This window comes from Oncorhynchus keta, chromosome 8, assembly GCF_023373465.1.
Source record: "Oncorhynchus keta strain PuntledgeMale-10-30-2019 chromosome 8, Oket_V2, whole genome shotgun sequence".
Classification (NCBI taxonomy): Eukaryota; Metazoa; Chordata; class Actinopteri; order Salmoniformes; family Salmonidae; genus Oncorhynchus; species Oncorhynchus keta.
Window position 1 is genome coordinate 41,621,096 of NC_068428.1, and position 13,347 is coordinate 41,634,442.

General features: G+C 48.4%; 1 protein-coding gene and 1 long non-coding RNA gene across 6 annotated transcripts in view; both read left to right on the forward strand.

Annotated features, from left to right (window-relative positions):
- Window positions 1-13,347, forward strand: part of LOC118380431 (signal-induced proliferation-associated 1-like protein 1) — a 103,677-nt gene that overhangs the window by 34,653 nt on the left and 55,677 nt on the right. For all 4 annotated transcript variants that reach the window (XR_008141231.1, XR_008141232.1, XM_052524257.1 and 1 more), the window contains exon 10: window positions 8,042-8,621. Coding sequence is in view for 2 of the 4 variants with exons in the window: in XM_052524257.1 (XP_052380217.1) it covers window positions 8,042-8,621 (580 nt within the window). In the remaining 2 variants the exon portion in view is untranslated. The remainder of the gene's footprint in view (window positions 1-8,041; window positions 8,622-13,347) is intronic.
- LOC127931455 (uncharacterized) lies at window positions 5,318-6,352 on the forward strand. Of its 2 annotated transcripts, XR_008141234.1 has the most exons (4): window positions 5,318-5,522; window positions 5,776-5,943; window positions 6,000-6,139; window positions 6,222-6,349. It is a non-coding gene; the product is annotated as an uncharacterized LOC127931455 (long non-coding RNA). The 2 variants fall into 2 exon arrangements; XR_008141235.1 differs by having other exon boundaries at window positions 5,776-5,915; window positions 6,056-6,352.

The window sequence follows — 13,347 nt, forward strand, 5'->3', positions numbered from 1 at the left end:
TCCAGCTAGCTCCCCTGGTGTTTAATAGACTGTCGTTGGAAGCGGTGGTAATGCTATTATCCCTGTGGTGTTGTTCCTCGATTTAACATGACAGGCGATTCATCTCTATATTCTGGAAAAGATGTTTCAGACCAACAACATTACTGTGTTGTTGAGGCTTATGGCTGTGTCCTGACCTAATATGGGAGTGTCCTGACCTAATATGGGAGTGTCCTGACCTAATATGGGAGTGTCCTGACCTAATATGGGAGTGTCCTGACCTAATATGGGAGTGTCCTGACCTAATATGGGAGTGTCCTGACCTAATATGGGAGTGTCCTGACCTAATATGGGAGTGTCCTGACCTAATATGGGAGTGTCCTGACCTAACACGGGAGTGTCCTGACCTAACACGGGAGTGTCCTGACCTAGTGTCGGAGTGTCCTGACCTAGTGTCGGAGTGTCCTGACCTAGTGTCGGAGTGTCCTGACCTAGTATGGGAGTGTCCTGACCTAGTATGGGAGTGTCCTGACCTAACACGGGAGTGTCCTGACCTAACACGGGAGTGTCCTGACCTAGTGTCGGAGTGTCCTGACCTAACACGGGAGTGTCCTGACCTAGTATGGGAGTGTCCTGACCTAACATGGGAGTGTCCTGACCTAACATGGGAGTGTCCTGACCTAACACGGGAGTGTCCTGACCTAACACGGGAGTGTCCTGACCTAGTACGGGAGTGTCCTGACCTAGTATGGGAGTGTCCTGACCTAACACGGGAGTGTCCTGACCTAACACGGGAGTGTCCTGACCTAGTGTCGGAGTGTCCTGACCTAGTGTCGGAGTGTCCTGACCTAGTGTCGGAGTGTCCTGACCTAGTGTCGGAGTGTCCTGACCTAGTGTCGGAGTGTCCTGACCTAGTGTCGGAGTGTCCTGACCTAGTATGGGAGTGTCCTGACCTAGTGTCGGAGTGTCCTGACCTAGTGTCGGAGTGTCCTGACCTAGTGTCGGAGTGTCCTGACCTAGTATGGGAGTGTCCTGACCTAGTATGGGAGTGTCCTGACCTAGTGTCGGAGTGTCCTGACCTAGTGTCGGAGTGTCCTGACCTAGTGTCGGAGTGTCCTGACCTAGTGTCGGAGTGTCCTGACCTAGTGTCGGAGTGTCCTGACCTAGTGTCGGAGTGTCCTGACCTAGTGTCGGAGTGTCCTGACCTAGTGTCGGAGTGTCCTGACCTAGTGTCGGAGTGTACTGACCTAGTATGGGAGTGTCCTGACCTAACACGGGAGTGTCCTGACCTAGTGTCGGAGTGTCCTGACCTAGTATGGGAGTGTCCTGACCTAGTATGGGAGTGTCCTGACCTAGTATGGGAGTGCCCTGACCTAGTTTGGGACCTTACCGGGAAATGCTTACTTACAAGCCCTTAACCAACAATGCCATTCAAGAAATTGAGTTAATAAAATAGTGACTGAATAAACTATAATCTAAAAAATGGAATCAATCAAAAAGTAACACAATACATGTACATAACAATAACAAGGCTATATACAGGGTATTACGGTACAGAGTCAATGTGGAGGCTATATACAGGGTATTACGGTACAGAGTCAATGTGGAGGCTATATACAGGGAGTTACGGTACAGAGTCAATGTGGAGTCTATATACAGGGAGTTACGGTACAGAGTCAATGTGGAGGCTATATACAGGGTGTTACGGTACAGAGTCAATATACAGGGAGTTACAGTACAGAGTCAATGTGGAGTCTATATACAGGGAGTTACGGTACAGAGTCAATGTGGAGGCTATATACAGGGAGTTACAGTACAGAGTCAATGTGGAGTCTATATACAGGGAGTTACGGTACAGAGTCAATGTGGAGGCTATATACAGGGAGTTACGGTACAGAGTAAATGTGGAGGCTGTATACAGGGTGTTACGGTACAGAGTCAATGTGGAGGCTATATACAGGGAGTTACGGTACAGAGTCAATGTGGAGGCTATATACAGGGTGTTACGGTACAGAGTCAATGTGGAGGCTATATACAGGGAGTTACGGTACAGAGTCAATGTGGAGGCTATATACAGGGAGTTACGGTACAGAGTCAATGTGGAGGCTGTATACAGGGTATTACGGTACAGAGTCAATGTGGAGGCTGTATACAGGGTATTACGGTACAGAGTCAATGTGGAGGCTATATATAGGGAGTTACGGTACAGAGTCGATGTGGAGGCTATATACAGGGTATTACGGTACAGAGTCAATGTGGAGGCTATATACAGGGAGTTACGGTACAGAGTCAATGTGGAGGCTATATACAGGGAGTTACGGTACAGAGTCAATGTGGAGTCTATATACAGGGAGTTACGGTACAGAGTCAATGTCGAGGCTATATACACGGTGTTACGGTACAGAGTCAATGTGTAGGCTATATACAGGGAGTTACGGTACAGAGTCAATGTGGAGTCTATATACAGGGAGTTACGGTACAGAGTCAATGTGGAGGCTATATACAGGGAGTTACGGTACAGAGTAAATGTGGAGGCTGTATACAGGGTGTTACGGTACAGAGTCAATGTGGAGGCTATATACAGGGAGTTACGGTACAGAGTCAATGTGGAGGCTATATACAGGGTGTTATGGTACAGAGTCAATGTGGAGGCTATATACAGGGTATTACGGTACAGAGTCAATGTGGAGGCTATATACAGGGAGTTACGGTACAGAGTCAATGTGGAGGCTATATACAGGGTGTTATGGTACAGAGTCAATGTGGAGGCTATATACAGGGAGTTACGGTACAGAGTCAATGTGGAGGCTATATACAGGGAGTTACGGTACAGAGTCAATTTGGAGACTATATACAGGGTATTACGGTACAGAGTCAATGTGGAGGCTATATACAGGGAGTTACGGTACAGAGTCAATGTGGAGGCTATATACAGGGGGTACCGGTACAGAGTCAATGTGGAACCTATATACAGGGTATTACGGTACAGAGTCAATGTGGAGACTATATACAGGGAGTTACTGTACAGAGTCAATGTGGAGGCTATATACAGGGAGTTACGGTACAGAGTCAATGTGGAGACTATATACAGGGAGTTACGGTACAGAGTCAATGTGGAGGCTATATACAGGATGTTAGGGTACAGAGTCAATGTGGAGACTATATACAGGGTGTACCGAGTCAATGTGGAGGCTATATACAGGGGGTACTGAGTCAATGTGGAGGCTATATACAGGGGGTACTGAGTCAATGTGGAGGCTATATACAGGGGGTACCGGTACTGAGTCAATGTGGAGGCTATATACAGGGGGTACCGGTACAGAGTCAATGTGGAGGCTATATACAGGGGGTACTGACTGAGTCAATGTGGAGGCTATATACAGGGGTACCGGTACAGAGTCAATGTGGAGGCTATATACAGGGTCAATGTGGACTATATACGGTACAGAGTCAATGTGGAGGCTATATACAGGGGTACTGACTGAGTCAATGTGGAGGCTATATACAGGGGGTACCGGTACAGAGTCAATGTGGAGGCTATATACAGGGGTACTGACTGAGTCAATGTGGAGGCTATATACAGGGGTACCGGTACAGAGTCAATGTGGAGGCTATATACAGGGGTACCGGTACAGAGTCAATGTGGAGGCTATATACAGGGGTACCGGTACAGAGTCAATGTGGAGGCTATATACAGGGGTACCGGTACAGAGTCAATGTGGAGGCTATATACAGGGGGTACCGCTACAGAGTCAATGTGGAGGCTATATACAGGGGGTACCGGTACAGAGTCAATGTGGAGGCTATATACCGGGGTACTATATACAGGGGTACAGAGTCAATGTGGAGGCTATATACAGGGGGTACTGAGTCAATGTGGAGGCTATATACAGGGGGTACCGGTACAGAGTCAATGTGGAGGCTATATACAGGGGGTACCGGTACAGAGTCAATGTGGAGGCTGTATACAGGTTCGTGCTTGATATGAAGACAAATGGGCTTATTCTGTAAGGCCACTAGATAATGTTGATATAACATTAGTATTGTGTTGAACAGATGCAGAGTTATGATGTTCAATGCAAAATATGTTTGTTTTTTTATTCAAGAGAACGGGGTGTTATTCTGTAAGGGATATGACAGCATTTGATCGTGCTCAGATAAAAATAAGTTTTCTGGGTCAGGTTGTGCTGTTCATGATGTTAATTTCTGTCTGGCTCTCCTAATGTACCCATTCTCTGGGTCGTGTAATGCACTATTGGCATGTGCTCACACACAAATATAATGCTTTCTGAGTAACACTCACTGTGTGGGCAGCAGCACAGAGAGAGAGACCCTCAGCCCACACAGTACCCATGTAGTATCTTCATTTGAGCCAGTCTCCTACAGCAGGAAGAAAATCATCCTGCAGGAACAGGAAATGTGAATTATTATGTGGATTATAATCACTGAACGTATTTGTAGTGGATGAAACATTTCTATACATTTTTCGTGAGGGAAATTCAAGTCTGAAATTTTCAAAGTGTAAATTACTAACTTTAGAAGCCTTTTTACACCTCAAATACATTACAAGTTTAACATGTCCTTCGTTGCAGGAAAGTTCTCCTGCAACAGGATGATACAATTAAGATCCTCCATCTGTAGTTATTTGTATCACTGCAATCATAGAGAGAAATACGTTCTACCTCTCATCCTCTCATCTGAGGAGGACAGGAGGGAAAAATACATACAGGCAGCTCTCTCTCTCTCTCTCCCTTAGTCTCTCTCTCTCCCTTTCTGTTGCCCACTAGGTCTCTCACTAGGTCTCTCACCCTTTCTGTCTCTCACTAGGTCTCTCTCTCTTTCTGTCTCTCACTAGGTCTCTCACCCTTTCTGTCTCTCACTAGGTCTCTCACCCTTTCTGTCTCTCACTAGGTCTCTCTCTCTTTCTGTCTCTCACTAGGTCTCTCACCCTTTCTGTCTCTCACTAGGTCTCTCACCCTTTCTGTCTCTCACTAGGTCTCTCACCCTTTCTGTCTCTCACTAGGTCTCTCACCCTTTCTGTCTCTCACTAGGTCTCTCTCTCTTTCTGTCTCTCACTAGGTCTCTCACCCTTTCTGTCTCTCACTAGGTCTCTCACCCTTTCTGTCTCTCACTAGGTCTCTCACCCTTTCTGTCTCTCACTAGGTCTCTCACCCTTTCTGTCTCTCACTAGGTCTCTCACCCTTTCTGTCTCTCACTAGGTCTCTCTCTCTTTCTGTCTCTCACTAGGTCTCTCACCCTTTCTGTCTCTCACTAGGTCTCTCTCTCTGTCTCTCACTAGGTCTCTCACCCTCTCTCACTAGGTCTCTCTCTTTCTGTCTCTCACTAGGTCTCTCTCTCTTTCTGTCTCTCACTAGGTCTCTCACCCTTTCTGTCTCTCACTAGGTCTCTCACCCTTTCTGTCTCTCACTAGGTCTCTCACCCTTTCTGTCTCTCACTAGGTCTCTCTCTCTTTCTGTCTCTCACTAGGTCTCTCTCTCTTTCTGTCTCTCACTAGGTCTCTCACCCTTTCTGTCTCTCACTAGGTCTCTCACCTTTCTGTCTCTCACTAGGTCTCTCTCTCTTTCTGTCTCTCACTAGGTCTCTCACCCTTTCTGTCTCTCACTAGGTCTCTCACCCTTTCTGTCTCTCACTAGGTCTCTCACCCTTTCTGTCTCTCACTAGGTCTCTCTCTTTCTTTCTGTCTCTCACTAGGTCTCTCTCTCTTTCTGTCTCTCACTAGGTCTCTCACCCTTTCTGTCTCTCACTAGGTCTCTCTCTCTTTCTGTCTCTCACTAGGTCTCTCTCTCTTTCTGTCTCTCACTAGGTCTCTCTCTCTTTCTGTCTCTCACTAGGTCTCTCACCCTTTCTGTCTCTCACTAGGTCTCTCTCTCTTTCTGTCTCTCACTAGGTCTCTCTCTCTTTCTGTCTCTCACTAGGTCTCTCACCCTTTCTGTCTCTCACTAGGTCTCTCTCTCTTTCTGTCTCTCACTAGGTCTCTCACTCTTTCTGTCTCTCACTAGGTCTCTCTCTCTTTCTGTCTCTCACTAGGTCTCTCACCCTTTCTGTCTCTCACTAGGTCTCTCACCCTTTCTGTCTCTCACTAGGTCTCTCTCTCTTTCTGTCTCTCACTAGGTCTCTCTCTCTTTCTGTCTCTCACTAGGTCTCTCACCCTTTCTGTCTCTCACTAGGTCTCTCTCTTTCTGTCTCTCACTAGGTCTCTCACCCTTTCTGTCTCTCACTAGGTCTCTCACCCTTTCTGTCTCTCACTAGGTCTCTCTCTCTTTCTGTCTCTCACTAGGTCTCTCTCTCTTTCTGTCTCTCACTAGGTCTCTCACCCTTTCTGTCTCTCACTAGGTCTCTCTCTCTTTCTGTCTCTCACTAGGTCTCTCTCTCTTTGTCTCTCACTAGGTCTCTTAAAATATAAGCATTAAGTATGTAATGTTTCTTTCTCTTTAAAAGGGGAATGGAGATGAAATGAGAGGGGGAATGTTTTGCTGGGTGTTTTACCTGTAGTTCTAAAATAGGGCCCTGAGTTGTTCCTGATCAAGTTAGGTGATCAGTAAAACTCCAGGTCCTGAGACAGTTAATTGCATCACGTGTTCTTTATTTAGTTTTATTTAACCTTTATTTAACTCGGCAAATCAGTTAAGAATAAATTCTTATTTACAATGACGGCCTAGGAACAGTGGGTTAACTGCCTTGTTCAGGGGCAGAACGACATATTTTTACCTTGTCAGCTCGGGGATTCGATCCAGCAACCTTTCGGTTACTGGTCCAGCGCTCTAACCACTATGGGCGAATGGTGATTAGGTGTTATGTCTGTGTTTGCTTTGTACCAAGGTTAGGAATTTAGGAAGTGCATCTCAGTTTCCCTCATTTTGTGGGCAGTGAGCACATAGCCTGTCTTCTCTTCAGAGCCAGGTCTGCCTACGGCGGCCTTTCTCAATAGCAAGGCTATGCTCACTGAGTCTGTACATAGTCCAAGCTTTCCTTAAGTTTGGGTCAGGTATTCTGCCACTGTGTACTCTCTGTTTAGGGCCAAATAGCATTCTAGTTTGTGCTGTCCTTTTGCAAATTAAGTAATTCGTAATTATCTTTTTGTTTTCTCATGATTTGGTTGGGTCTAATTGTGTTGTTGTCCTGGGGATCTGTGGGGTATGTTTGTGAACATTTTTAATCAGAAGCTTCTAAAGCCATGACATCATTTCCTGGAATTTTCCAAGCTGTTTAATGGCACAGTCAACTTAGTGTATGTAAACTTCTGACCCACTGGAATTGTGATACAGTGAATTATAAGTGAAATAATCTGTCTGTAAACAATTGTTGGACAAATTTCTTGTCATGCACAAAGTAGATGTCCTAACCGACTCGCCAAAACTATAGTTTGTTAACAAGACATTTGTGGAGTGGTTGATTAACAAGTTTTAATTACTCCAACCTAAGTGTATGTAAACTTCCTGCTTCAACTGTACATCTTGAAGAGGGACTTAAGCTGCATCCCTCTCTGTCTCTCTCTCTGTCTCTCTGTCTCTCTCTGTCTCTCTCTGTCTCTCTCTGTCTCTCTGTCTCTCTGTCTCTCTCTGTCTCTCTCTGTCTCTCTCTGTCTCTCTCTGTCTCTCTCTCTGTCTCTCTGTCTCTCTCTCTCTCTGTCTCTCTCTCTGTCTCTCTCTCTGTCTCTGTCTCTCTCTGTCTCTGTCTCTCTCTGTCTCTCTCTCTCTCTGTCTCTCTCTCTCTCTGTCTCTCTCTCTCTCTGTCTCTCTCTGTCTCTCTCTGTCTCTCTCTCTCTGTCTCTCTCTCTCTGTCTCTCTCTGTCTGTCTCTCTCTCTCTCTGTCTGTGTGTCTCTCTGTCTCTGTCTCTCTGTCTCTCTGTCTCTGTCTCTCTGTCTCTCTGTCTCTCTGTCTGTCTCTCTCTCTGTCTCTCTCTCTCTCTCTCTCTCTGTCTCTCTCTCTGTCTCTGTCTCTGTCTCTGTCTCTGTCTCTCTCTCTCTCTCTCTCTCTCTCTCTGTCTCTGTCTCTGTCTCTGTCTCTCTCTCTCTCTCTCTCTCTCTCTGTCTGTGTGTAGCGTGGCGGTCGCTCGTTCTCGTGACGTCCCATCCTTCGGCCCTCCCATCCCAGAGGGCGTGTCCTTCCCAAAGTCCTCCACATTCCGGGACTTCCTTTTGGCCAAAGTCATCAACGCAGAGAACGCCGCCCACAAATCTCACAAATTCCGCGCCATGGCGACACGGACACGTCAGGAGTACCTCAGAGATCTGGCAGAGCGCAACACCACATCGACCCCCATCGACCCGTCCGGGAAATTCCCCTTCATCTCATTGGCTCACAAGAAGAAGGAGAAGAGTCGTCCGTACGCGGGGGCGGAGCTTCGGAGCCTCGGCGCCGTCACGTGGGCGGTCCACGCCGAGGATCATGGAGCGGGAGGAGAGCTCGAAGCGCTATTGGCTATCTCCAACGACTTCCTCATCCTATTGGATCAGGAGGCCAAGGCCGTGGTGTTTAACTGTGCTACTAAGGACGTGATTGGCTGGACGCTGGGGAGTCCCGCCTCCATGAGGATCTTCTATGAGAGAGGGGAGAGTGTGTCTCTGAGGTCTGTCAGTAACAACACAGAGGACTTCAGAGAGGTGGTGAAACGACTGGAGGTGAGGAGAAGAGACACAACACACAGACAGACACACAGTACATTCTGTTCCAGTGTCATGTCTTATTGTTTCAGTCAGAAGTTGTTGTCTAGTCTGCCTACTGATGATGTCATCTTATAGCCAGAAGTTGTCTAGTCTGCCTACTGATGATGTCATCTTATAGCCAGAAGTTGTCTAGTCTGCCTACTGATGATGTCATCTTATAGCCAGAAGTTGTCTAGTCTGCCTACTGATGATGTCATCTTATAGCCAGAAGTTGTCTAGTCTGCCTACTGATGATGTCATCTTATAGCCAGAAGTTGTCTAGTCTGCCTACTGATGATGTCATCTTATAGCCAGAAGTTGTCTAGTCTGCCTACTGATGATGTCATCTTATAGCCAGAAGTTGTCTAGTCTGCCTACTGATGATGTCATCTTATAGCCAGAAGTTGTCTAGTCTGCCTACTGATGATGTCATCTTATAGCCAGACGTTGTCTAGTCTGCCTACTGATGATGTCATAGCCAGAAGTTGTCTAGTCTGCCTACTGATGATGTCATCTTATAGCCAGAAGTTGTCTAGTCTGCCTACTGATGATGTCATCTTATAGCCCGACGTTGTTGTGTCTAGTCTGCCTACTGATGATGTCATCTTATAGCCAGAAGTTGTCTAGTCTGCCTACTGATGATGTCATCTTATAGCCAGAAGTTGTCTAGTCTGCCTACTGATGATGTCATCTTATAGCCAGACGTTGTTGTGTCTAGTCTGTCTACCGATGATGTCATCTTATAGCCAGACGTTGTTGTGTCTAGTCTGCCTACTGATGATGTCATCTTATAGCCAGAAGTTGTCTAGTCTGCCTACTGATGATGTCATCTCTGAGTAGTGTTCCCTGAGTAGTGTTCCCTGAGTAGTGTTCCCTGAGTAGTGTTCCCTGTTCCCTGAGTAGTGTTCCCTGAGTAGTGTTCCCTGAGTAGTGTTCCCTGTTCCCTGAGTAGTGTTCCCTGAGTAGTGTTCCCTGCTCCCTGAGTAGTGTTCCCTGAGTAGTGTACCCTGTTCCCTGAGTAGTGTTCCCTGAGTAGTGGTCCCTGTTCCCTGAGTAGTGCTCCCTGAGTAGTGTTCCCTGTTCCCTGAGAAGTGTTCCCTGTTCCCTGAGTAGTGTTCCCTGTTCCCTGAGTAGTGTTCCCTGAGTAGTGTTCCCTGTTCCCTGAGTAGTGTTCCCTGTTCCCTGAGTAGTGTACCCTGCTCCCTGAGTAGTGTTCCCTGTTCCCTTAGTAGTGTTCCCTGAGTAGTGTTCCCTGTTCCCTGAGTAGTGTACCCTGCTCCCTGAGTAGTGTACCCTGCTCCCTGAGTAGTGTTCCCTGTTCCCTGAGTAGTGTACCCTGAGTAGTGTACCCTGAGTAGTGTTCCCTGAATAGTGTTCCGTGTTCCCTGAATAGTGTTCCCTGCTCCCTGAGTAGTGTACCCTGTTCCCTGAGTAGTGTTCCCTGAATAGTGTTCCCTGCTCCCTGAGTAGTGTACCCTGTTCCCTGAGTAGTGTACCCTGAGTAGTGTTCCCTGTTCCCTGAGTAGTGTACCCTGAGTAGTGTTCCCTGTTCCCTGAGTAGTGTTCCCTGAGTAGTGTTCCCTGTTCCCTGAGTAGTGTACCCTGTTCCCTGAGTAGTGTACCATGCTCCCTGAGTAGTGTTCCCTGAGTAGTGTTCCCTGTACCCTGAGTAGTGTTCCCTGTACCCTGAGTAGTGTTCCCTGTTCCCTGAGTAGTGTTCCCTGTACCCTGAGTAGTGTACCCTGCTCCCTGAGTAGGGTACCCTGCCCCTGAGTAGTGTACCCTGCTCCCTGAGTAGTGTTCCCTGCTCCCTGAGTAGTGTACCCTGCTCCCTGAGTAGTGTACCCTGCTCCCTGAGTAGTGGTCCCTGAGTAGTGTTCCCTGTTCCCTGAGTAGTGTTCCCTGCTCCCTGAGTAGTGTTCCCTGAGTAGTGTTCCCTGTACCCTGAGTAGTGTACCCTGCTCCCTGAGTAGTGTTCCCTGAGTAGTGTTCCCTGCTCCCTGAGTAGTGTTCCCTGTTCCCTGAGTAGTGTTCCCTGTTCCCTGAGTAGTGTTCCCTGTTCCTGAGTAGTGTACCCTGTTCCCTGAGTAGTGTTCCCTGTACCCTGAGTAGTGTTCCCTGTACCCTGAGTAGTGTTCCCTGTACCCTGAGTAGTGTTCCCTGTACCCTGAGTAGTGTTCCCTGTTCCCTGAGTAGTGTTCCCTGTTCCCTGAGTAGTGTACCCTGCTCCCTGAGTAGTGTACCCTGAGTAGTGTTCCCTGCTCCCTGAGTAGTTTACCCTGAGTAGTGTTCCCTGTTCCCTGAGTAGTGTACCCTGCTCCCTGAGTAGTGTACCCTGAGTAGTGTTCCCTGCTCCCTGAGTAGTGTTCCCTGCTCCCTGAGTAGTGTACCCTGCTCCCTGAGTAGTGTACCCTGTTCCCTGAGTAGTGTACCCTGTTCCCTGAGTAGTGTACCCTGTTCCCTGAGTAGTGTACCCTGTTCCCTGAGTAGTGTACCCTGTTCCCTGAGTAGTGTTCCCTGTACCCTGAGTAGTGTTCCCTGTACCTGAGTAGTGTTCCCTGTTCCCTGATAGTGTACCCTGAGTAGTGTTCCCTGTTCCCTGAGTAGTGTTCCCTGAGTAGTGTTCCCTGTACCCTGAGTAGTGTTCCCTGTTCCCTGAGTAGTGTTCCCTGTTCCCTGAGTAGTGTTCCCTGCTCCCTGAGTAGTGTTCCCTGTACCCTGAGTAGTGTTCCCTGTTCCCTGAGTAGTGTTCCCTGTTCCCTGAGTAGTGTTCCCTGTACCCTGAGTAGTGTTCCCTGTACCCTGAGTAGTGTTCCCTGCTCCCTGAGTAGTGTTCCCTGCTCCCTGAGTAGTGTTCCCTGCTCCCTGAGTAGTGTTCCCTGTTCCCTGAGTAGTGTTCCCTGTTCCCTGAGTAGTGTTCCCTGCTCCCTGAGTAGTGTTCCCTGTTCCCTGAGTAGTGTTCCCTGCTCCCTGAGTAGTGTTCCCTGCTCCCTGAGTAGTGTTCCCTGAGTAGTGTTCCCTGTTCCCTGAGTAGTGTACCCTGTTCCCTGAGTAGTGTTCCCTGTTCCCTGAGTAGTGTTCCCTGTTCCCTGAGTAGTGTTCCCTGCTCCCTGAGTAGTGTTCCCTGTACCCTGAGTAGTGTTCCCTGTTCCCTGAGTAGTGTTCCCTGTTCCCTGAGTAGTGTTCCCTGTTCCCTGAGTAGTGTTCCCTGTTCCCTGAGTAGTGTTCCCTGTTCCCTGAGTAGTGTTCCCTGCTCCCTGAGTAGTGTTCCCTGCTCCCTGAGTAGTGTTCCCTGAGTAGTGTTCCCTGTTCCCTGATTAGTGTTCCCTGTTCCCTGAGTAGTGTTCCCTGCTCCCTGAGTAGTGTTCCCTGTTCCCTGAGTAGTGTTCCCTGTTCCCTGAGTAGTGTTCCCTGAGTAGTGTTCCCTGAGTAGTGTTCCCTGTTCCCTGAGTAGTGTTCCCTGTTCCCTGAGTAGTGTTCCCTGTTCCCTGAGTAGTGTTCCCTGCTCCCTGAGTAGTGTTCCCTGCTCCCTGAGTATTGTACCTGAGTAGTGTACCTGAGTAGTGTACCTGAGTAGTGTACCTGAGTAGTGTACCTGAGTAGTGTACCCTGTTCCCTGACTAGTGTACCTGAGTAGTGCTCCCTGAGTAGTGCTCCCTGCTCCCTGAGTAGTGTTCCCTGCTCCCTGAGTAGTGTTCCCTGAGTAGTGTTCCCTGTACCCTGAGTAGTGTTCCCTGCTCCCTGAGTAGTGTTCCCTGCTCCCTGAGTAGTGTTCCCTGCTCCCTGAGTAGTGTTCCCTGCTCCCTGAGTAGTGTTCCCTGCTCCCTGAGTAGTGTTCCTGTTCCCTGAGTAGTGTTCCCTGTTCCCTGAGTAGTGTTCCCTGCTCCCTGAGTAGTGTTCCCTGTTCCCTGAGTAGTGTTCCCTGTTCCCTGAGTAGTGTTCCCTGTTCCCTGAGTAGTGTTCCCTGTTCCCTGAGTAGTGTTCCCTGTTCCCTGAGTAGTGTTCCCTGCTCCCTGAGTAGTGTTCCCTGCTCCCTGAGTAGTGTTCCCTGAGTAGTGTTCCCTGTTCCCTGAGTAGTGTTCCCTGCTCCCTGAGTAGTGTTCCCTGAGTAGTGTTCCCTGTTCCCTGAGTAGTGTTCCCTGTTCCTTGAGTAGTGTTCCCTGCTCCCTGAGTAGTGTTCCCTGAGTAGTGTTCCCTGTTCCCTGAGTAGTGTTCCCTGTTCCCTGAGTAGTGTTCCCTGTTCCCTGAGTAGTGTTCCCTGCTCCCTGAGTAGTGTTCCCTGCTCCCTGAGTAGTGTTCCCTGCTCCCTGAGTAGTGTACCTGAGTAGTGTACCTGAGTAGTGTACCCTGTTCCCTGACTAGTGTACCTGAGTAGTGCTCCCTGAGTAGTGCTCCTGAGTAGTGTTCCTGAGTAGTGTTCCCTGAGTAGTGTTCCCTGAGTAGTGTTCCCTGAGTAGTGTTCTCTGAGTAGTGTACCCTGAGTAGTGTACCCTGAGTAGTGTACCCTGAGTAGTGTACCCTGACTAGTGTTCCCTGACTAGTGTTCCCTGACTAGTGTTCCCTGACTAGTGACCTATATAGGGAATAGGGTGCCACTTGGGACAAAGCCTAACTCATAATTTGCTTGGGTGATGGTTCTTATCTGTTACCATAGCAACAAGCGAGGTAAAACCATTTCCTTATGTAATCACCATCAGCTGGT